Source organism: Dendrobium catenatum, unplaced genomic scaffold, assembly GCF_001605985.2.
Source record: "Dendrobium catenatum unplaced genomic scaffold, ASM160598v2 fragScaff_scaffold_1076, whole genome shotgun sequence".
NCBI classification, from domain to species: domain Eukaryota; kingdom Viridiplantae; phylum Streptophyta; class Magnoliopsida; order Asparagales; family Orchidaceae; genus Dendrobium; species Dendrobium catenatum.
Window position 1 is genome coordinate 750,612 of NW_021319538.1, and position 24,542 is coordinate 775,153.

The 24,542-nt window shown below is 37.1% G+C and overlaps 1 protein-coding gene and 1 pseudogene across 5 annotated transcripts in view; one reads left to right on the plus strand and one right to left on the minus strand.

The window, feature by feature from the left end:
- The window catches only part of LOC110094535 (bifunctional dethiobiotin synthetase/7,8-diamino-pelargonic acid aminotransferase, mitochondrial), a 72,872-nt gene that overhangs the window by 13,912 nt on the left and 34,418 nt on the right, over window positions 1-24,542 (plus strand). For all 5 annotated transcript variants that reach the window (XM_028698378.1, XM_020819791.2, XM_028698379.1 and 2 more), the window contains 2 exons: window positions 14,003-14,145; window positions 15,332-15,426. In XM_028698378.1, coding sequence (XP_028554211.1) covers window positions 14,003-14,145; window positions 15,332-15,426 — 238 coding nt within the window. The remainder of the gene's footprint in view (window positions 1-14,002; window positions 14,146-15,331; window positions 15,427-24,542) is intronic.
- On the minus strand, window positions 22,228-23,952 carry LOC114580526 (annotated as a pseudogene).

Here is a 24,542-nt window from a genome sequence, read left to right on the forward strand (position 1 = left end):
TAAATGCAACATATGGATAAGCTTTTGTTCTTTTAGAGCATGATTAAGTCCTTCAAAGCATAAAAATCTATTTGGATGTATAACAGATTGTTTATGCCTCCAACATGTAGGGTACGTTTACTTCAACGTGCAAATGACTATCCAAGAAGAGAGATATTGGATGTATAACAGATTGTTGCCGGGTCGAAAATGATTGACAGTTGAATTTATACAGGGAGTTGAAACTTTCATTCAAGTTGCATCTCAACTGCCTTCCTTTCAGTTTGATAAAATGTTTAGATGTCTATGTTCAAAGCATAAAAATCTAGCATTCCTAAAGCCAGATAATGTGAAGCTTGATTTATATCGTAGGGGATTTGTTCCAAATTACTGGATTTGGACATCACATGGCGAGTACGAGCCACACAGAGATGCTCATGCCGGTTCATCTACAGCAATGTTACCGGCGGTTTACCGACGTTTGCTTGCGGTTATTCGAACGCACGACGGTCGCTGTAACCTCCGGCATGCCGTCGGTACAGTGACCGCCGGTTAGCCGTCGGTAAAATAACCGGCGGCTTAACGGCCGGAACACCGCCGGTACAAAATCCGGTAGCCACCGGCGGTGTTAGCCGCCGGAAAGCAGCCGCCTAATAAAATCGCCGGAAATAAACTGCCGGTAAATGTTTCCTACGCCATTTTTACCGGCAGCTTGAGAACCGCCGCTAAGCCGCCGGTATATTTGAAAACCGCCGGTTTTACCATATAAGCCGTCGGAAAAAATCGCCGGTTTTTGGCATTTTTCCTGTAGTGGTAACTGTACCTCCCATCGAGCATCAATGATATCTCAAATCTCTCTATAACTTAGTTATGTGCAATCAACTCATTTGCCTTATCCATAGCATTATAAATAAAACTCATTGACCTATGCTATATTGAGCACGAGACCCTTGTACCAAGGGTCTCGTGCTCAATATAGCATAGGTCACAGTGACCTAAAATTTATCATTTAAAATAAGCCTTCGTATTTCCTTCTCCTCAGTTTTCTTCCCCCATGCAGAATTAAGCCACTGTGTTGATGTAAACATTGCTTCAAGAGGTTGTCTCACATCCAACAGGCTCTGCAGTGTCAAATAAGATGTGTCAAACCTGTAGAATAAAATTTGCATTAGGAATTGAAAATGATTTGAAGTAAACAAATGTAATAACGAACCTAGTGGTTGCAGGACGGATGATTTCCTTCTTTGAAAACTTTCTCATCAAAGTTAAGACCCATGAGTGATTGTATATGAACTTTGTGATCTTCTTCGCCCTTGAAAGAGCACTCTTATGTTGAGGTAAATCACCAAGTTCCTCCAATATAAGATTAATGCAGTGAGCTGCGCAGGGGTCCAATACAAGTGTTTCCTCTTCTCTATTAACATCTGACTAGCTGCTTTGTATGCACTGACATTGCCAGTAACCACCTGAACAACCAATTGCTCCCCAATCTCCTAAACAATCCCACTTAGTAAATTGAAAATGAATTCAGCATTTTTAACCTCATCTGAAGATTCAGCTGATCGTAAAAACACAGTGCCGTAGGGATTGTTGACAAGGATATTAATCAAGCTTTTTCTCTTCATGTCAGACCACCCATCTGACATAATGGTAACACAGTCTCAATCCATGTCCGTTTAATCTCATCAATGCTATGTTCTGTGTTCTGCAGCTCCTCCTTTAAAATCCATGTTCGCAACTCGTACATGGAAGGTGCCTTCAACCCTCTCCCATACAACCCTACATACCACAGCATATTGAAGTAGGCAGGCGATGTCGCAACATTAAATGGTATGACATTCTAAAAAAAAACTGTCAATATCCATGCAAACCTGCCGTCGACCCTCTCTGGTACCCGCCGCAGGCATCATCTGTGCTAGTCCGCCATCCTCTCCTGGAGTAGTCATGTACTGGTCCATAGGATCCCACACACCTCTATTATGTATAGTGGAGGAAGAGCCCTTTCCACTCTCGCTCCCAAAGTAAGTACCATGTTCGACCTTTTCATCAAATTGCTCATGTTGTAAATGTTTGGCCATCGTATTTTTTTTTTTTCATATAAACTGTAATTTCCTCCTTCCCGTTATCCGGAACATTAGCACAATGTGCTACATTCTTATGTGAGTAAGATAAGTGCTCCTTAATGCGAGTTACTCCTCCCTTCACCACCTTATCACAAAAATTACATTTTAAATACACATACGTCTTCTCGCCGCCTCCTACGTCAACTTGCACACTATATTTTCAAGAAGGGTCACGCCGCAATGACGTATTTGCCTTTTCGTTGCCTCTAACCATGTTTCTTAATGCAAAAATCCAAAAACAAACAAAAAAATTCAAAAAATAAAAAACCCTAGATTTTCTTTCACTTGAAAAATCTAACCATAAACTAAAAAAAAACCTAAAATCGATTGTGGACTTCTCCTAGAGGGCGGCCGGACACTTCAAGTTTGCCGGAGAGAGGTGGTGGGAAGGGAGGCCGAGCGTGCGGGAGGCGAGACCGAGAGCTACGGTCACGTTCGCGAACAGAGGAGCTTGTGGGAGATTTTGTTTCGGGTTTAGTTAGAACCGAATGGGAGGAAGGAAAAAAAAAGACTTAATTTTAAGTATGTGGGACCGGATTTGATGAGGCGTGCGCCTCACCTCTAATTGTGCAATTGCGCCTTAGAGGCGCGTCTCTGATCCCGTGAGGCATAAGCCTCACATGAACCCAAAATTGCTTGGGCAATTTAGCGTTCAGGGGCTGAATTGCGCAAAGGCGCACCTCAAATTGCAAAATTTTAAACAGAGCCCAGGATTTATATCCTAAGGCTTTGCTTATATCCTTTTGTGCCCCTACAGAGATCATTTGGGCACCTCTATATGGGCTTTGAAGGCTACTAGCAAAGACAACATTTGTTGGTTTAGTACTTCCAACAAATGAAATGAAAGAACTTAGAATTGGGTTCTAAGTTTAAGAGGCTTATACAATGATGTTGTTGAAGTGTTAAGGGACTTCAAAGTATCATGCAAAGAGGAAGAAAGAATGGTTGTTTATTGATTTTTTTATTAATAAACAAGAGATAGAGAGCTTAGAATTTGTTTCTAAGATCTGACAACTCATGCACTATAACATTTGGAACCTTGAGGAGATTCTCAAATCTCATCTATGAAGGAGAAGAGCATGATTATTTGTTGTGTTTATGTTTTAATAAACAAGAGAGTGGGTGGATTAGATTTTGATTCTGAGATCCAACAATTCATGCGATCACGTTGCTTGGAACTTTTAGAGGTTTCAAACTCACAACATGAAAATGAAGAATGATGTCCATTTGTTGATTTTGTGTCAACAAGCAAGATGAGATTCATGCCATTTGACACTTGCAATTTTTGAGAAAACTTCAAATATTATGCATGAAGGAAGTGAAAAACTTATTTGCTAATTTTGTATTTTTAGCAAATAAAAGGGGGATTTAATCCTATGATTCACTAATGCTCTTTTAGGCTTTTTAGAAGTTATTTGGAAACCTTCACATGAGCTTTACAAGAAACAAGAAAATTATTTGTTGGTTCGTATGCTCCAACAAATGAAATGAAGGCTTAGAGTTTGGTTCTAAGCCCTAAGGATTCATGCAAATTCCAAGTCATAATATATGAAAGGAGAAAAGCTTGCTTATTGATTTTGTATCAACAAATAACATGGCATGAACCTAGGATTTTGATCATAAGTTAAAAGGATACATACAAGTTGGTGTTTGGAGCCTTGAGACACTCCAAACTATCATGCATGAGGAGAAGGAGCTCTACTAGAGAGCACTCAATGCATACTAGACTTCATTCAACACAAAACTTAAAGCTTTGAGGAAGCCCCAAGTATTATGTATGAAAGATGTAGTTGTTTGTTGATTTTATGTTTCCAACAAACAAAGGATAGAAGAACTTGGGATTTGGTTCCAAGTTCAAGGTCTCTTGGCATGCATTTAGGATTTTAGGGAAACCTAAGTTCACATACACAAGAAGGGAGAATGATGTTGACTTGTTGATTTTGTGTCAACAAGCGAAATAAAATGAACCTAGGACTTTTGTCCTAAGGTTATAAGAGTTATACAATTAAGCATTTGGAGCTTTGAGGAAGCTCCACACGTCATGTATTAAAGAGAAATGTTTTGTAGTTTTGGAACTACAGATCAAGAAGCAATCACCGAGTTTGTACTCAATGATTTAAGCTCATCTACCTAAGTTGGGTTAGGTAAATATGATAGGCTAAGATTGGGATCTTATGCCGAAAGAGGATGTTCATCTGTTGATCTTGTCTCAACAAATGAAAAAGGAAGCATAAGAGTTGGCTCTAAGCTTCAAGGTCTTCATGTAGCGATATTATGAAATTTTGGAAGGTTCCAAATCATCACACATGAAGGGATGATAATTATTTGTTGATTTTTGGTCTCAACAAAAGAGTTGTGACTTAGGATTTGGTCTTAAAGTCTTGACGTTTCATGTAATAGAACATTTGGAGTTTGGAGAGGCTCCAAAATGTCACACATGGAGGTGTACATGTTTGTTGATTTTTTGTCTCAACAAAAGGGGAATGACTTAGGATTTGATCCTAAAATCTTAATGATTCATATAATGAAACATTTGGAGCTTGGAGAGGCTCCAAAATGTCACACATGGAGGTAATGTTTGTTGGTTAGGTGCTCCAACAAACAAAGTAAGAGAGCTTGAAAGTTTGATCTCAAGCTTCAAATGATCCATGCAACACAATAATTGGAGCCTTTAGGGTGCTCCCACTATTATGCATGAGGGGCATGAAAGGTTCATTTACTGATTTTGTATCATCAACAAATGAAAGGGGTACAATGACTCACACAATCTAACATTTGGAGCTTTGAGGAGTCTCCAAACATCTTGTATGAAGGGGAATTACATAGGAAAGAGGGTTCCCTAAAATTTGAATGAATATTTTGGATACATGTTGATGTAGACAAAGGGGGGGTCATCTCATGTAAAAAATAATTAGATTTTTGACTTCCCGAAAAATATAGGGTCCCCTATATTTTTTGGTTACATCACATGTGGAGAGGGAAAACTTGATCTCCTACAACTTCTAAGAGGTTTCAAAATCGGATTTGACATAATCTAAGAAACCTAGAAATGTGCGAATGAGGTTTGTATGTTTAGGGGAATAAAAATATGCTAAGTTTGGTTGTCATTGCATTTGAACCCCTTAATTTATAAATTCTTTTAATCATACTTAGGTAATTCCGGAATATGACAGGACATACCCCATGAACCTTGAAAGGCTATGAGATATTCCACATTTGCTTCATAAGCACTTAGGAATTAGATGATTATACTTACAAATTTATAATTTTTTAGGTACAAGAAGAAAAGTGAACAAACAACCATTGATATACACATGCATTTCAATTATTTCATTTCAAACCTCTAATTTAGAAGTTCCATAAATAGGATTAGATAATTCCAAACGTAAGTGTTCATGGGCTTATGAAGGCCAATGCAACCTCAAAATTGTTTAGAATTAAATGAGTCTATTTAATTCTTCCAAACTTCTAGAAGTTGCGGTTTGTTTTAAGCAAATGATAATCAGTATTTTAAACAAACTAAACTTGATGAAGAAGCTCGTCATGGATTTGGTTGATTATGCATGTTGTGAGGTTTAAAACGATAAGTCTTTGGAGACTTATGGTAAATCTCGCAACAACTTGATATCATTTACATTTATGTTAAATCAAACAATTCCATTAAAAACTTTCACCCAGTTTGGAAGGCAAATAATTTTAGCATATGTAAGGTGCCCTAATCATATGTCAATTTATTCGTGATGGTTCAAATTGGATAACTCCATATGCTACTCTCATGTTTGAATCCTATCTATGCATATAGGAAATGCACATCTAAGGCTTGGAAAAGACCCCAATCAATTTTGGTATGATTGGGGGATTGAAAGCATGAGTGAAAGCCTTAAATGTTGAGGGATTTCAAGAGTTAGAGGAAGGGATGACCCGTCGTTATTTCCTTAGGCCTTGCTAAGTGCAAGTTCCTACATTTGCATGTTAATTTTGTCATAACATGTCAATCTACGGAGTATAACATAGCATGCGACATTATGAAAGTCTACACCTCAACATTTGATTACCATCAAGTGAAATCTCCTAAACTTACGGTTTAATTTGTAGATGAGGCATTAGGCACAACATGAATGCTTTCGCATGCAAGATAGAGCCATTGAACACGAGTCCAATGACCCGATGCCTTGTCGCTATCCTTTTAGCTCTCACATGAGAGCAAATCATGGGAAATCACTTGATTTCCATGATTCAAACAAGTGGACAACAAATGAGGGATTTTGGGAAAGCAAAAATTGAAGTTTCTGAAGGACCTAAGGCTTTGGATTGCCAACCATACAACCATTGACCTTGGAGGACCCTATCTCCCACTAAGTTTTCAAAGATTTTACCTCAGCGGGTTATCACCGTGCAAACCACAATCCACTTGCCTAGCTAAAGGTGAGAAAGCTATTGTCCAAGCTATTCCGGAGGAAGAAGACCGATGTCCTAGCCACTCCAGATGCCATGTCACGACCCGGCCCGGTTAGCTCGCAAGTGAGAGGCGGGAACAGAGGTCGGACGGAAAAAGATACAAGTTACCATAGCATGACATTAAATCATCCAACATAAATTAACATCTTTACTATAAAAATGAAAGAGCCACTGCAAATCCAAATAAGTTTTCATTTCTCATTTTCATTCATCTTTCAAAAGAAAATAAGTACAAAGAAGGTTTTTCCAAAAGAAAGGATCCAAACAAAACTAATCCTCACAAAAATCTATGTATACAACCTTCTATCATCAAAATAACAAAACTCAAAAGAACCTGCCGCCCGTCGTCTCCCTACGATGGTAAGTGCGCGGTGGTTAGTCTGCCATCTATCCTTTCCTAGATCCTCCTGAAAAGTGTTCCCACAACGAGGGTGAGTCATAAACTCAATAGGTGTGAATGGAATTCAAATGAACTTACAATCAAAGAAGATAACTATATAATGCTTGGATATTTTAACAAAAGAAACATCAACATAAAGAAACTTTTGCTTAGAAGAAATGCATACCTTTACCTCAACTTTCAAGTGCTTTTTCCTTCATAACATTTTCATTTTTCCTTTAACATTTTGCCTCACATGATAGTTTCAAATGCATAACATGAATATGAAATGTTCATAATAATTTAACATGTAAATATAACACCCGTCTCGGGAGTATCACTTGTACTGATCAGGTACTTGGTCATTTCCTTTACCATTGGTTCATAGGAACCATCCTTTACCATGGCTCATAAGAGCCTCCTTTACCATGTGATACTCCCGCGTCAACATGCACATACACTTATTACATATATAACCATAAGAGATACTTTAGGTAAATCATTCATAAACTAATCAAGTGTATGCTTTCTTAGGGATATGCATGCTTGATATGCTTATGTATGCTTTTGCATGTAAAGAGGAAAGACATGTATAGTAAGAGTAGAGAAATGAGCATGGGATCCATTCATGAATTGTACATTTGCATTTGCCTTAAGTGTCCATGAACTTTCAAGGGAACAAGAGCTATAAGAGTTTCATAATAAGCATAAAAGAATTTATCATTTCTATGCAATTGCAATAAAAGAAGAATTGACTAAATTTAAAAGAACTGCCATTCCACCAACCTCAATTCGTGCACCTCTTTCTTTGCCCGATCAAACTCTTTCCCTCCACACGATTTATATCTAAAAGAGACATACAAAGAAAAGCATAAGTGACTAATCCCTATCCTAATTCTAAAGTAATAAAAGGGTTCTTTCTAATGTCTTGTTTATGTTCCAATTCAAGCCCTCCACACCAAATCATGATATCTCTCAAACACATTCTCTCTCAATTATGGTTTTGTCCAATTCCTTAGGTTTAAGCGTGCCACACTTCTCCTTACACTCAAAACATAAGAAAAATATCTTCAATTTTCGGAATTTAATAAATAAAAAATTAGGAAATCTTGTATTTCAAGCAAAACCTATGCATTTGCCTCTAAAATCCTCCCAACAACAAATAAAAACCATAGAGATAAAAAAATTCCTTAATTAGGGAAAACCCTAAATTCCTGAACTCAAAATTTTCGCCATTCATTCAATATTTTTCCATTATAAGCTTTCTTAGATTAATAGAAACCACTTTTGTGAAGATATTTCCAAAGAAACAATTTTTGAGCAAAACCCTAATTTCCAAAAATTTGCATTTTTCACATAAACACTTCACGTTAGGGTTTAAAAACTTCCCCTAACCACCCTTCCCTAAACTTTTCTCAAAGGAACCTTAAAGAAAACTCAAGTTTTCCTAAAACCCTAATTTCATTCTTTTAGAGAAAACTCAAGGAAGAGGAAAGGAAACACTAGAAAACTACTTACCTTAGCCTTTTTTACAAGTTCCCTTCAATTTCCCTCGAGAATCGTCGCCGGAAACCACCCCTAGGAAAGCCGGCGTCACCTCCTACCCGCGGCCTCCCCTTCTCCTCTCGTGTTCGGTCCGCAAGCATGAATGGGGGACCGAAATATTTTGGTCCCCTATTTAGAGTGGAGGCCTCATACTAAATGCCCAAAGTCCCAATTATCCTCACTTAAACATCCTCTCTACTCAAAAGGCATGAGGGGTAAAGTTGTCATTAAAAACTTTCCGAAAATTTTAACTCTCAAAATACTCAAAATCTGATATGGGTTCTATACATTAAAACGATCAGAATTTTACGCTCTATTTTCTAAAATTATCCCCGTCGAAAGCCGACAACCTTGAATTTTTCACTTAAAACTCGTCGCGGCGCTTTGAAAAGCGTGCGAGGTCTGAAACGGCATTTTTGGGTTTTACACGCCATCGCTGTCCAAGCTGCTTCGGATGCCTCCTTTGCTGTCCAAGGCGCTCCAAAACCATCAAACTGCTGTTTGGGAGGTTCGAAAGGCTTCCCTTGCTGTTTGGAAACTTACAACAACTCCATCGACCTCTACGAACTCCTCGGAGTTGAAAGAGGAAGAGGTAGAAGCCGCTATCTTCGTTGTCCTTTGAGAAAGGAAGTAAATGGAGGTCTTAACCTTTGCTTGGCTTCTTTGTAATGAGGAAAAGACCTCAAATCCCCAACTCCAGCTTTGCCTTTTCCTCCTATAAGAGTCGCTCGTCTGCGGCTCTAGCTCGCTGGAAGGGGGGAAACGAAGGAGACTTGGCTTCGCACGGTAGAGCCGCACGCAAGGGTCCCAGTTCCACCTGGTGGAGTCGCACGCAAGTGGTGAGACGGTTTCGCCTCTCCTTCTCTCGCTCTCTCACTCTTTCTTTTTTGGCTCGGGATGGACAAGCCCAGGGGAGCCGAATGCTGTTCCCCTCTCCCTCTCGTTCTCTTAGAGGCGCACGCAAAGAGCAGGCCACTGCCCAAGTCACCCAATGTCGCTTCCTCAATGCAGGAAACGGGGAAATTCCACTCGAGTGGATTCTTTGCCAAATTTGATGTGAGATTGGGTGCGATTTGAGATGAAATCTCAACCCTTGAGCTGAAATTGAGCCCGAATTGGACTCGACCTGAACTGATTTGGGTCGGTTTGGGTCCGATTGATCCGATAAAGTTAATTTTGAGAAATTAAACTTGAATCGGCGTCGAATTGTGCTCGATGAGTTTCGATTTGGATTGATTTGATTTTAATTTAATTTAATTTTATCGAGGCTTGATTTGGGTCAATTTTGCTTCGATTGAATCATTCGAGTGCGATCAAACCCAGTCGGGCTCGATCGGGGTCGGGTCGACACAAAAATATTCGTCAACAGAAAATATCCATTTTCATACTTCCTTAAGACCCTTTTTAAACAATTTTTTGTTAGTAATGACTCAGGATAATAGCCTCCACACTACGTTCTTGCTACATCCTACTGCATGCTCACTTCTTGTGGTTGTACGCCTCCATCACTCTCACGGAATCATGCTTGGCTGCACTTGCTCATATTTTGATGCATAACTTGCTCTATATTTCATTTCTTCGTGTACACGACTTTGGTCGCTTGGATTTGCTTGGTCGCTTGTGATTTGCTCACTCACTCGATCTGATGCTGACATTTTATGGCATTGGCATCTAGCTCTTCCTGCACTAATGCTCGGGTAGGTCCCAGAGCTAAAGCTTTGCCTTATTTTGTTGCTTTCCCACCTTCTGTGGATTTTTGTTCTTGTTGTAGCTTCTAATGTCGTCCTCATTCACTTCATTTGTCTTCAAATGATTCTACGACTATCATTCTGCCTTCCAATTTTGATACTTCTCCTTTTTTGTTCCCAAATTTTCAACGGATCTCACCTCTTCTTTCTCCTACATTGTTGTTCCTATGATTTTGGATGAACCCCCAAACCTATTTCGTGATTCCTAGCTTTAGGGATGTTCCTTCTCCTGCTTCCTCTGTTTTAGAACTTATGCCTATTGTTACTTTCCCACCTTATCCCTTTGCTAATGTTTTTGGTGGGCTGAATGATTCAAAAATGTATTCCTTCCCAACTAACAATAATTTTCCTTTATTTTTCCATCAAGATCGAATGTTATCCGATCCTCTGCATCCATGCATATTACAGGGAAAATCTGGTCTAACTTGCCAATGATGAATAACCCATCATAGTACAAAGTTCCTTGTAGAGACATGACATATAGCTCATAGAACATAGCACACGATGCACTGTGTGCCATTTTAAATATGACACAATATTAAATAATTGTTGATAAAATATATATCAATAGAAATGCTATTAAATAGAAAGATAAATTATCTTGATAATGAAAACATCTAAAGTGATATTTAAGTTCAAGTAATCAATATCTCGATAACTCAAAATTCAAATATTATAATCATTTCTTCAAATCTATTATTTTGTCAGAAGTTAAACTAGTCTTCCTAGTAGTCATCATCAAATGTCAAAAAATCTCATTACCTTCATCAAGTTCATCTCTTAATTCATAATCCTTTTCATTAGACAAAAAAAATTCACGGCATATAATTATTATCACATCTATTAGTCAATATTACACGTTTTGATGGAATATCTTTTTTTTTAGTTTGAGCTGTATTGAATATTCTTTAGAATATCTCTAAGTAAATATGTATGCAAACGTTTTTACCTTTCTTTTAAATGTGTGAATAACAAATAATACTGATGTGGCATCAATTGATTCGATGAAATGTAAAAGATATTTTTAGAAAGTAGGCACACTTACATGTTATGGTGGGAGTATTAAGTTATTAAATAAATCATAAAATTAATAAATATAAACATAAATATTAATATTAAATAAAAAAATAGCACGCTCCATCGCTATTGCTCTTGGATAGTGTAAATAATGCGTCATTTTGAACATGTGTGCCGCCCATGCAAATAACGCCGAGGTTGCACTGAGTCATACCATGCACATTGACATCTATGAACCTGCTCCCATCTTCATTGAAGAGGTCTCAGTGCTTGTAAGGCCTCTCCATCTTTCTATTCTTGGCAAATTTTCCTTAGGTTGTACCAAGTTAGAGATTATCCACAAATTTATGTCTTAGTTACTTTAGTTGTTTCCAATCAATTGGGTACATTGACCCTTGTCATGTTTTTATTATACTATCTTCAAAAGTAGAGTATACCAAACTTTTCTCTTGACAGTCCTATATCAGTGATTTCCAGATGCATTTGCTAAAATGGTCGCCCCATTTTGATTCTTCTAAGGAATCATGTGTTGCTCTAATTTTTATTACATTCCCTCGACTGTGTTTACATGATTTCAATGGTTCTAAATTTGGCAATTTTTTGCAAGCTGATAATGCTAATGCTTATCATTCAAGGCCTTATGTGTAGATATTCTAGTTGAACTAGACATAACTGCTAATCTCTCCAAGGAATTCAGCTCAACCCTTCTCTAGATTTGGAATAGCTTCACAGGCCTAGTAGTGCAATGTGATAGCAAATCCATTAATAGTGTATTGGGTTGGAGCTTTCTTTCCTATTCTCTTCTCCACCTTTAGGATATTCCTCTTAATGTGAATGTCACGACCCGGCCCGGTTAGCTCGTATAGACGAGGCGGGAACGGAAATCGGACAAGCAAATAAACCATTACTTCTAAAACTTTTTAAAGACATAAAGTATAACTGTAAGAACTTCAACACGTAGGAAACAAGCGCCTCTAAGTGGCTACGCGGGTCGGGTCGGGTTGACCCGAACCCGAAGCGGGTCGGGTTCGGGTCCAGAAAATTGACCCGTTTGCAAAACCGGGTCGGGTCAACCCGAACCCGAATAATACCAGGTCAGTTTCGGGTTCGGGTCAACCCGACCCGTAACCCGAAATTGACAGGTCTAACTAAACCCCAATCCAATGATGAAAGCAAATTCAAGATAAAAAAAATTATGTTTTCCTCTAATATTGAATATAATTGAGTTATTCTTTGCATCTTCAACATTCTTTGGAAGTTGATGGATTAGGGCCTTACAGAACTATAGGTTTGAAAGAATGAAAAGCTGCTTGAAGTGACATTGCTTGGCCATCTTAAAATAGATCGTTGGCCTTAAACTAATTGATCAATATCTCCATCACCCCTAGCTCTATGTTTTACTCTTGCAATGTAATGCCACTTTACAGTTATATAATAAATTTTGATATTTATATATATAGCAAAATAAATCAAATGAATAAATTCCATTTATGATAATGAGGAAAATTAGATTGGAACTTAAGGCTCAAATCTCATTTTAACTTATTTTTAAATCCCTATTCTGAAGCAATTGCTAAACACTAAGTTTTAACGCTGTTCGAATGAAGTTCAAATTAAGTTTGAATAAAATTCTTGTAAAGTTTGAACCATGTTTGAACCTATTTTGAAGCTATGTTTGAACTTAGTTTGTCCGTCAGATGCTATGAACCAGAACATATTTAATTCGAGCAATGTTCGAACCTCTGTTTTGAACCTGTCTCAAATATAATGGTCAAATTGTAGGTTTGAGCCTCATTCGAGCCTTACTTGAACCAAAAATTTAGGTTCGAATTATGCTCCAACAAGATTCAAATATCTAATATAATATGAGATTTGAACCTAGTTTGAACTTTAGTTGTAACCTCATATCATTGTTTGATGTTTATTTTTGAACCTAGTGTTCTTAGCTACTATTCGAAACTCTTCTTTGAATGTAGCTGTCGAATTTGTCTCCTTTTTCCTTCTTGCAGTAACTTAGGAGGATTGCATGCATTGAAATGGATGGCGAACGCATTCTAATTCAAGTAAAGAAAATAATAAAAATTAATGAAGTCTTCAAAAGTGGATCACTATGTCGAGAAGATTAGCCGAGAAGATGCTTGCATAGGAAAGTTCAGCAAAGCAAATATTCAAATGTCTGCATTTGTAATTTGATCTAAAATCAAATGAAAAAAAGAAGAAAACAAAAAGTCTGCATTTGTATGAGGGATTATCCCTTATAATATAATTATAAATGCATTTTCATCTGAAATGGTCTTTGACGATTACAACAACAACAACAACAACATCAAGCCTTTATCCCACTACGTGGGGTCGGCTACAGGAATCCTTTTTCTCCATTGTGTCATATTAAAAGTCAAATTCTCGTTTAAATCTAATAAAGAAAGGTCATTCCTAATATTTTCTAACCATGTCTTTTTAGGTCTACCCCTACCTTTCTTAACATAAGTCAAATCTAATACCTCTACTCTCCATGATGATTATTTTTCCAAATAAAATTACAGGGGCCATGCTTGTCTAAATTAGTGGAAATTTTCCTTTTTTTTCTTACTAGCTTATTCAATATTTGATGGAACAACAAAGGTCATGCTTCATTCAGCTAATGTTTTCTGAAATGTTGTTAGTTGATTATGTAAATTTTATTTTTATGTTGAGTTGCTTATTAATATCATATTCATTAAGAATCATGTATCTTGAAATTTTTTTTTTTCCAGGTTGGGCATCTCGAGTTTTCTTTTCTGATAATGGGTCTACAGCAGTGGAAATTGCACTTAAAATGGCTTTGCGAAAATTCTCATTTGATCATGGATTGACGGGCTTTGAGAATGTGAACTCAAGTGGAATTGACGAGATAAGGGTGTGGTGATGTCAGTATATTTCTTTTATATTTTTCATCTGATTTTTTCATTATATTAAAATTTTTAATCTGGCTTTTTCACATTATATTAATAATAATTTATGACACGATGATTTATATTCGGAATTGATGCTTATTAGATGATTCAGTTCTCCATGTATACTGTGTTGGGTTTCCTAAAAAGATTTCAGACTAGAGCGGAGTTTGAACCAATGTGATATCTCAAATGGGATATCCTAATCTCAACAAGAAATATAGATACCTTTCAAATGCAGTGCTATAATATGTCATAATATGAAGATGGCTCAGTTTTCTTTTTAGCTCGGCTAGGTCTATTTGGTGAACCCCTATAATCGTGGGGATCCCTATCTTTTGGAAGGAAATTTCATTCATTAGCTTATGTAGCTGAATCACCGTTGTAGGGAATTGAGCTCTGTAGCCCTTAAAATTCGTAACTTCTAACTCTGTAATGACTGCTAGTTATATTATTTTTTATGTAATTTTTGACAGTTTTTTTTTAAATTCAATTTCGTTGGTAGAAATAATAGTTAAATTGGCTTATATATGTGTAAACCAATGCATATGTTAATGGATCTGTATATGCGTGTGCATAAGAAAAGCTTTTGAAATGCATTTGCTTGACATCCAATGAATCCCATATAACTTTTTCTCATTTTTAAATTTATTTTTTATTTTCAAGTTGGATTATACAAGAATCAAGAAAAGTACATTATTTGGGTGCAGGATAAGTGGGTTTGGCAAGCGTCATTCTATATATATTTTAAGTCACGTGTATGCTGTGCATTCTGTGTTTTCTAAAACTGGTATCTATCTTCTGTTGGCATCATATCCATATCCCATTATGTTATGCTTGCTTTATAAGAATATTATCTATTGGCAACTAGTTCATTCTTTTATTTGGAGATGTAGTTACTTATGCTGGCAGATATATTTTTCTGCATGCAAATGTGAAGTAAATTTCTTACGGATGGGCTTACGGTTACCTTTTCAATTTGGATTGCATTCATTCATCTACGGAAATTTTTTTGTCTGTTTAATGAATCAGGAAAATCATGCAAAACTCTGATAAAAGTTAAAGGGCATGCTAATCATTGATGGCATATGTTAAATGTAATATTACTCGTGTATGGCAGTCAATTTCTGTACCTATCTGCATCTTACTCAGGTTCTAGCTCTCAATGGGTCTTATCATGGAGATACTTTAGGTGCAATGGAAGCACAGGCGCCAACATCTTATACTGGCTTTCTCCAGCATCCTTGGTACTAACTTGCTACATATATAATAAATTATGTTTCTTAGTTATATTCTAATTTATCATTTCTTTATAATGGTGAAACGTACTTTTACTATGCAAATAATGGAATAGTTCTATTTTATGGTAGCACAAACAATCTCTTTGCTTTGTAGTGAAAAGGCTATAACTTTCCCTAGAGCTTGTATTTCCAGGAACCTCAAACAATTGGGCCATTTTACATATTATCTTGACTTCAACTTTGAATGCATCATGATTGAACAGATGCTATTACATGGAATGGATTAGATATGGCTATGATAAATTTGGGTCATGATAGGAAACACTTGAAAATTTCAAGTAAATATTATCGATTCGGAAAAAAACTGCGAGAAATCACCACAAATCCAACAAAAAATTAGAGAAAAACAAGAATTTTATTGCAAGAATCAAATAGGCGGAAGAAAATAACAAGATACAATTGATCCTCTGCTAGAGAGGAGGATATTTCTCTCTCAAATCTCTAGATGCCGCTAGAGCCCAAAAGAAACCTAAGAGATCTCAAATTTCAACCAAATTCAAGATGCACTAACCCTAGGAAAACAAACTATTTAATACATACAATCCAAAAGGAAATCTCTAAACAGTTACTACATTCAAATTTCCCTCCTAACTCCCTAATAAATCCTTCCTAAAAAGCTCCATTGGGATTTGCGGTTCGGTCGGCGCGCACAGGGAGGCGTAAGAGTTCCGCCTCTGTTCGCCTGAGCCGGTCCTATGCGGACCAGCTGGACTGGTCCAATCGACCGGTCTAACGGGTCATTGTGGCTCTGATTAACTGTATTAGTTTATTGATGTATTAGATATTATCTTCTCTTTTTATTTTGTTTGAAGTTACTTGTTTAGAGATAGTATATTTTTTTATGTAGAAATTCTTTGTAAGTATACCTAAAGGGTTTTTCCTCCTATAAAGAAAACCTTGAAGCTTTAAGGTAATGACAATGTTTGCTTGATCTGCTTCAACTGTCCCTACTCCTCTTAGTAAAATCTCTCTCTCTCTCTCTCTCTCTCTCTCTCTCTCAATTTCTCTACTCCCACATCCCCTTTACCCCCTCTCTCTCTCTCTCTCACTCTCTCATCCATGCAATTTTCATTTCTAGGGCAACTCTTCCCTCTCTTGATTCCTTTCCTTTATCCAATCTCTCATAACTCCATCTCCTCTCTCTTATTCCTTTTTAGCTTTTCTCTTCTCTTTTATTGCCGACCTTCTTTTCTTCTTTATTTTATTTCATTACTCTACCATATCTCTTATATCCTTAATCTACCTCTCTTTGCCCTTCCTTATTTTCTCTCCTAAACCTTTGCCACATCCTTCTTAAAAACATGTGTTATCTTTATTATCTGTCACAACTTGGACTCTCATTCATTAAAATATTATCAACTTTGACTCAGCAAATGCATCATAGTTTTGTCCCCATCCCCATCTTGCAACCTCTTAGGAGTCACCTAACCCGAAAATGCTCTATCTTGTGTATGCTTGACTTTAGAATTTTAACAAAATTTCAACCTTTAATCAAAAAACGCTTTGATAAATAAGAATGTTGCTTCATTGTACTTAAGAGACTATTACAGCTCCTGTATTTAAAAAATTCTTGTCCTTGTAAGTGTTCTTACACAGGCTAATCTTTCTTAAGAAGCATATCCCACCTTATGTAATTGTCTCAAACTAGTTGATGTTGTAGGGTTGTGGCTCCCTTGATGTTATATTTTGTCGTTGCACTTAATTCTCTTCTTTTTGTTGTATTATTGTAATACTATTTATCATAACCAAGCTTTCATAAATTGAGATTTTTTATTCTTTGGCTTAGTAGGCCTCATAGTTTTGTCATTTTGGCGAAGCTTCTTTAAAAGATAGCCATTTTATAAGTGTTCTAGCATGAGCATGGTTAACTTTAGATTTCTTAAAAAAATTCTAACCATTTCATCAAAAGATGCTTCAATGTTTAAACTTTTAAATTCACTATACTTGAGGGATCTTTCAATCTCCTCAATTTAAGAAATTGACATCTTTATTAGTGTTCTTGCATGTAGGCCATAATTATGTGGCAAGTAGACAGGATTTTGGAGGTAGTGTTGGTAGGTTTAAGATATGCTTCCCACCTTGTAGTACTTTATGCCAAACCATTCCAAGGTGGCTCCCATGGTTTAGTACGTCTTTGTACCTGTAACATAGTTCCATTCTCCAGCTAATGTATTACTTTGATGTCATTTGTTAGAATTTGAACTCTCATTTATCATTACTTAGCTTGGCTTAATAGGTCTTAAGATTTTGCCCGTTGGTGCAACTTCCCACGAGTTCGCTAGTATGAGTATGCTTAACTTTAGAGTTCTTGATGAAATTTCAGTTGTCACATCAAAGATCCTTTAAGAACAGTAAAGTAAAACTCTTAAACAGTGAGGCGCTTTTTGGTGTCATGCAAGGTAAAGTGCTATATTATGGGAACTAGTTGTGTTGCAAGCGAAAGTTTTGCATTGTGGGAGCCTCTTTAAAAAGACGCTACCCAATAATTGCACCCCCATTTTGTGAAGATTTTATGATCTTGTTTTAGGTAGGCGCAAACCCTTATAATTAATTAACTCTTCTGATAAATGGACAACTTTTGATTAAGAGTAACCCCAAGTACTAAGCTTATGACAACAAGAAATTTGGCATTGGAATTTGAAATTTATCAATTTATACTTAAAGCCAATGGTGGATGAAATGATGATGAACCAAATCAAGATCTCATAATTCTGTCGTCTCGGGTTGTTATGGTTCGTAGTTTATTTAGTTAGAAGAGCTAGTTGTTCGAGAATTTTTGTCAGCCTTAAACAAATTGCATATTTTATGATCGAGTATGACCTAAGAAATATGATATATTACCCTGAATGATAAAAATATGATTTTCTTATAAACTTAATAATAAAATTTATAATTTAACAGAGATTCCTCCATTCAAAATTTGGTTGAATAAGGTTTATTTTATTATGGGGTGTATGGTTAATTACATCTCAAGCTTTTTGTGCTTGAAAAAACTTTTGATTAAATTAGTGATTTTCTTTTCTTTTAAAGATCATTTAAATATTGACTAAGATTTGATTTTAAAATTCATGAAATTTTTGTTTTAAAAAGGTTTGGTCTTTAGAAATTTTAAAGGATGAAGAGGAGATCAACTTTTGATTGGAGCTTTGGAATGAAGGCCAAATGAGTGAAGTAGGAACACTTGATTTTGAGATATCTCAGAGATGTTCAGATTATCATATGTTAGACTTTACATTTTAGAATACAATTTTTGTTTAAGTAGACATTTTCATTTATAATATTGGTGCTTATATTTTAATAACACGAGTTGGAGGAAATATCCGGAAGGTGAGGACTTGTGAAGTGATTGAAGTCAACTTTCGCCCCAGACCCTAGAACTAAGGTGAAGAATATTTAGGGGTAGTGCCTCGAACTTAGGTCTAACGAATTGCTAGGGACTTACAAACTATACCTCACATGAGGCATAGTCAGCCTGCCTCTGAATTTATTGCCCTGCTTGGAAAGGGCTACCAGCTAAACCCACCTAGTCGCTTTTAAAATCTTGATATATGGTCTCAATGCATATGAAGAGCAGAGAAGTTTTTGTTTAGAAAATAGAGCTTACAACTTGACTTTGATGCCAAGATGCCTGACCATGAGTGGTATGCAAAATGCTAACTCACAAATGCAGATTTTTTGTTATCTAATTCTAAGTGAAGTATGTTCTACATGAGACTCATTGGGCTATGCATGATCATTTTTATTTTGGAAAACTTGGCTCCTTAAAGGGAGTCATGCAAATTTTTTTTATTTGAAAATCATGGAGCCTAAATTGATTTTATGTTACTTATATTTTAACAGGTAGAAATCTTAATTTTATCTTAAGAGCTTACCGTATTCACATGTCCAGGCCATCCTCAAGCAAAATAAGAGAAGAAATTTATGAAAAAATATGCTTTTATTGTGCACCCAATAAACAATCAACGCATGCTTAAATATGTAAATTAACTAAGCCAAAATGTAAATAATTTCTCAGTTATTAAAATCAAATTTGTCAGCTAAGTTGCATGTCATTATACAACCCAATTAAATAGTTATTTACAAACTCTACTTGTGAGGATCTTCAAGCTTCAGCTTCAAGGTAGACCTTTCAGCTTCACCTTCAATAGGTACATCCTTCTTGATCCACCTCTTCTTTGACCCAACCACACAAGTTTAATTGTAACATCTTAAATATATCAAATACATATTTGAGAAGAAAAGCTCAAATTTGATGAATAATGGATTATAATTATTATATATTATAAAAAACACATCCAGAATTGCCTAACATTAAAAGTGTTAAGCCCTATGATGTACCGACACTTCTCCTTAAAGAGGCGTGCAGTGTCTGACACGACACTCGCCCGACACTCCTCCGACACGTGTTGGACACGCCGAAAACTTGTCCGATTAAAAAATATTAAATACAAATTGGACACGCGTATCTTAAATATTTTATGAATTTTTTTAAATAAAATTTCTTTTATTTGGCGACATTTAAACTAAATTTCTTATTTCCTATCCACAACACCAAATCAACGTCCGCACTTAATACCCAATCATCGAATAGTCTCATTTTCATTTCTTTTTGGCAGTGAAGGTATTTTCATTTTCTCTCTCGGTGACTGATAAACGACATCGACGCCTGACTCCCGGCATCTTAATACTAATCATTTTAAGCACAAATTCTAGTTAAATGATTTATTATTTTCAAATTATTTTTAAAATTATACTTATTTACTTTTTATACACTATTTTTTAAATATAAAAACTATAATACCATGTCCAACCCGTGTCCGTGTCGTGTCGTATCCGTGTCGCCGTGTCCGTGTCGTGCATCATAGGTTAAGCCCTTGCTTTTACGCTATTGACCACATCTCTTGGAGGGTTTTAAACATCACCTGTCATACAAACATTTTATTATTTATAATTTATTGTATCCCCTTTTTGCATATGACCACCTGCAAGAAGAACATATATATTTCTACATTATTTACTTAAAGGCAAGTGCCAACAACCCAGACAATCCAAAGGCAATCACGCTAAATCATCAATCATATGTGTAGAAAAGGAAAAATCTTAATCTTAACATAATTAGGGGTTGTGCACCTAAGTGTGTGAGACTTGTGTGACATATCACTACAAGATGTATTTCACTTGAATTTTGACAGCCTCCTAGCAACTTCCCCATATAGGAGGCATTATCGAATGTGCTAGGCCTTTTCATGATACCAAGAAATATGTGCATGGTCCATCATAGGACACCATAACTGGGTGGCCTCCACTCCAAAAAAAGGCGTGAATTGGTTTTCATATACTTATTTGATATTTATAGTGTTTCCCCACTTGTCAGCATATGTATTTAAAATTTCTCCATTTTGTGAAGAAAAGCACGCACAAGACTTACTAGTTGCTTGCAAATGTCCCTTTCAAGTTTCCTACTCGATGCTACAAAAGGTGCAAACATGTTTCACTAGTCACATTGATGGCATCATACTCGAAATTTGGATAGTTTTTAATGTTTGCGAGGAGTGTGTACCTTAAAGTGAGGCCATTAGAGATGACGAGGCTATGAGTTTGTGACGAGGGTGAAAAATATTATTTATTCTCTATTTTTTCTTGAAATTCCATTTATTCTCTTTTTTTACTATTTTTTTTTTTGAGAAAAATTTTCCCTATTTTGAGAGATGAAGAGTGTGTTAGAGAGAAACTATAGGGAGAGAAAGGAAGGAAATGATAGGAAAGAGGTCTCTATTTAGGGAGAGAAATGGAGGGGGGAGAGTGATGTAGTGGATCGGCGGAAGTCGATACCTGCAAGAAGGATTTGAAAATTCCAAATCCAGGGAAGAAGAAGAAGAAAGCTTTTCAAGCTTCAAAAGGTGTATATATCATTCAATGTCTCATTCCTTACAATATCTTGAATATATAGCCATAATAGAAGAATCTAGAACCATACACTTAAGCTAATAAAGGATAGACTATTCCTAAGGATTAATTCTACTAAAGATGTTCCTACATCAGAGAGTGGAGTGGTATTGAGGTTAAGGGCTGTAGAGAGGGATAGAGGAAGGATCTCTCTATTTAGAGAGAGGAGGGAGTGGATTCTAGAGAGATAGAAAAGAAGAAGTGAAGAGGAGAGAAGGGAGGCTGTGATGGTTTATCTTTCAATTTAATTATCTTTCATATTTATCTGCATTTTGATTCATAAATTTTTAATATTTTTCTCCATGTTTAAAAGCGTGCAACATTCCATACGCTACTATGGCTCCATGGGGACCTTTGCATTATAGTATTTATTTGTTGTTGACATGGCTGGAGGAATCCTAAGATAGGAGACGTTGGGAATTTGCACAAAGATGACAAAACTATGAGGTATGTTAGGGCAAAAGCAAATATCCCTATGGATAAAGGATAAAAGTTATGCTGGACATGCTGTTCAAGGATCAGACACCAACTGATGTAGTGGATCGTCAGAAGAATCGACCTGCAAGAAGGATTTCGATCTCAATCCAGGGAAGAAGAAGAATCAAAAAGCTTCAAAGCTTTTAAAAGAGAGTAATATCATTCAATGAGCACAATCCCTTACAATATCGAACTATTTAAAGAGTAAAATAGAACTATCTAGAGCATGAAAGGTAAGCTAGTCCTTAAGCATAATAATAGCTAAGATGTTCCTACATCATTCTCCCCTTGTGTCAAAAAGCTCGACTCCGTCGAGACACGTTATTAGAAGGGAGGTAGGGTAGCAAACAAAGTCCTGAATCGAAGACTTTGAATGCAGACTTTAAAATTACCACATGAAGAGGCTTCCTGTGAGTCCCTCGAAGTCTTGAAGAATCCTTCACATACTGCTCAATGTAGAGCCTAATTGTGGCACCTTCTGAGCCAGTTCCAGATAGGCGGAATACCAGCCGGGAACAATCTGCAAACAAGAAACGGATTCCTGGTGCTTGGAAACCGAACCATCCACCCGATCCTTGTACTCAAATTCATCAGCATCCACAACATCAGTGACATCTAATCTTATTTCCTTGATTATCTTGTTAACTTCTTGAAGGGATGATTGAATATTCACCAAATATGACATCAGTTCCTTCGCTCCAGCTGCGTCTACATTCTCATAATCATATCGAGTATAAAAGTGGCGACCATAGGTAGCCCAGTGCTGATGAACTATGTCTTTCATTGTAACGAGCTTACCCCCAATAAGGTTGTCCTTGTTCTTGTAGGAAAGACTTGAAATCCAAGCTAAGACTGCCCAGATCCCATCCTTTTCACGTATATGATCTGAACCTGTTCCGAAGCTTTCTTCACCACGGGTTGAACAAAGGCCAGCATCCATTAAGTTGCCAAAGAATTTCCATCCAGTAGGTACCTCAAAGAATTTCAGACTTAGATTCTGTGCCACAACATCAAGAGCTGCAGAGGTTGGCATGCTCCTGGCAACACCCTTCAATCCAGAAGAAAAGTAAGGAATGGACTGAACATCATTAGTAGCAATGATGGCAACAGAATCTGATGGGGTCACACAAAACCTTTTACCCAGAATCATGTTGCAATCCTCATCACCATCAGTAGCTGCACCAAACTCGGGGGGTTCATCTTGGGGGTTAGATTTTCCCAACCCCATTCGCAAAACTAGTTCCTTTGCATAAGTCAGATTCGGGTCCGGATGCCTCCGCCAAAGTCTTCCTTTGGTGTGCAATTTAACAGGGAACTTTCATTTGCACCAAGCTCTTCAACAAAAATGTGTTTTGCATAAGTTCCAGCAACACCATGTAGAGCGTCATAGCAAAATGTGAACTTTGGTGATGCAAGAAGCTTCCGGATGGACTCAAAATAAAAAATTGACTTCATCAATTCCACATAATCACTGGCTGAGTCGAATACCTCCACATCATAACTTCCTTCAGGTCCAGTAAATTTGGTCACCCCGATGGTAGAAATATCTACATCTGGAAGGTTCTTTGCAATGAGGTACTCCTTTATTGTCTTCGTGTTGGCATAAATTTTATCAGTAATAGCCTCTGGAGCAGGTCCACCATTTTCCATATTGTATTTGATTCCAAAATCCTCATGTGGTCCACCTGGATTGTGACTAGCATTCAAAATAAAAGCACTTGTAGCCTTGGATCCATCTGCACCAACTCTCTCACGAATGACACAAGACACAGCGGGCGTGGATAGCAGACCATTTAGACCAACCCATATACGTCTGACTCCATTTGCAGCTGCCATTTTTATGATGATCTGAATAGCATCTTTTGATAAGTATCGGCCATCCCCAGAAACAATAAGCGTCGCACCTTTTACTTTCTCGGAAGTAAGTGCATCGAATGTTGATTGAACAAAATTATGAAGGTAATTATGTTGCTGAAACACTACAACCTCAGCTGGAACTGTATCAAGTTTTTGCACAACCTCCTCTAGCCTCTTCAAATTTGGTTCGAATCATTTAGCGACATTTCATCGAACAGCTTGGGCACGTTGCGTTGGATCAGCCTTGTCACTAGAATTTATACCAGGCATTTTCACACCTGCAATGAGAACGTCCTCCGTACAAACAATATAGTTGGCATTTAATTCAATCGCCCCATTTCCATGATCCACCAATTGCCGTTCAATTCGTTTGGCAGCTTCAACCGCTAATTCCTCAAGGGCGTTATTCTCACCATAGCCATAACTACCTTCATTTGTCCCGCACAACAATGGCAACTGAACAGAGCGGGCGACGACGTGTGGACAGAGCTGATCGGGAGTGGTTACGGTGTCATCTGAGTCGGAACAGGCGGCGATGCTAGACTTAAGGCATGTGAGAGGCGGGCCGACGGGCGCAGGTGGAGCACATTGGAGATGGCTCGACGAGTCCTGCGTCGGATCGAAAGGGATCTCTTCCTTGGATTGTCGATGCGCACTACTCTGCGTAGGATCGACGGAGTCGAAATCAGCGATGAAAGAAATTTGTTGGAATGGCTTCAGATCCAGTCGATGTGCACTACTCTGCGTCGGATCGACGGAGTCGAAATCAGCGACGGAAGAGA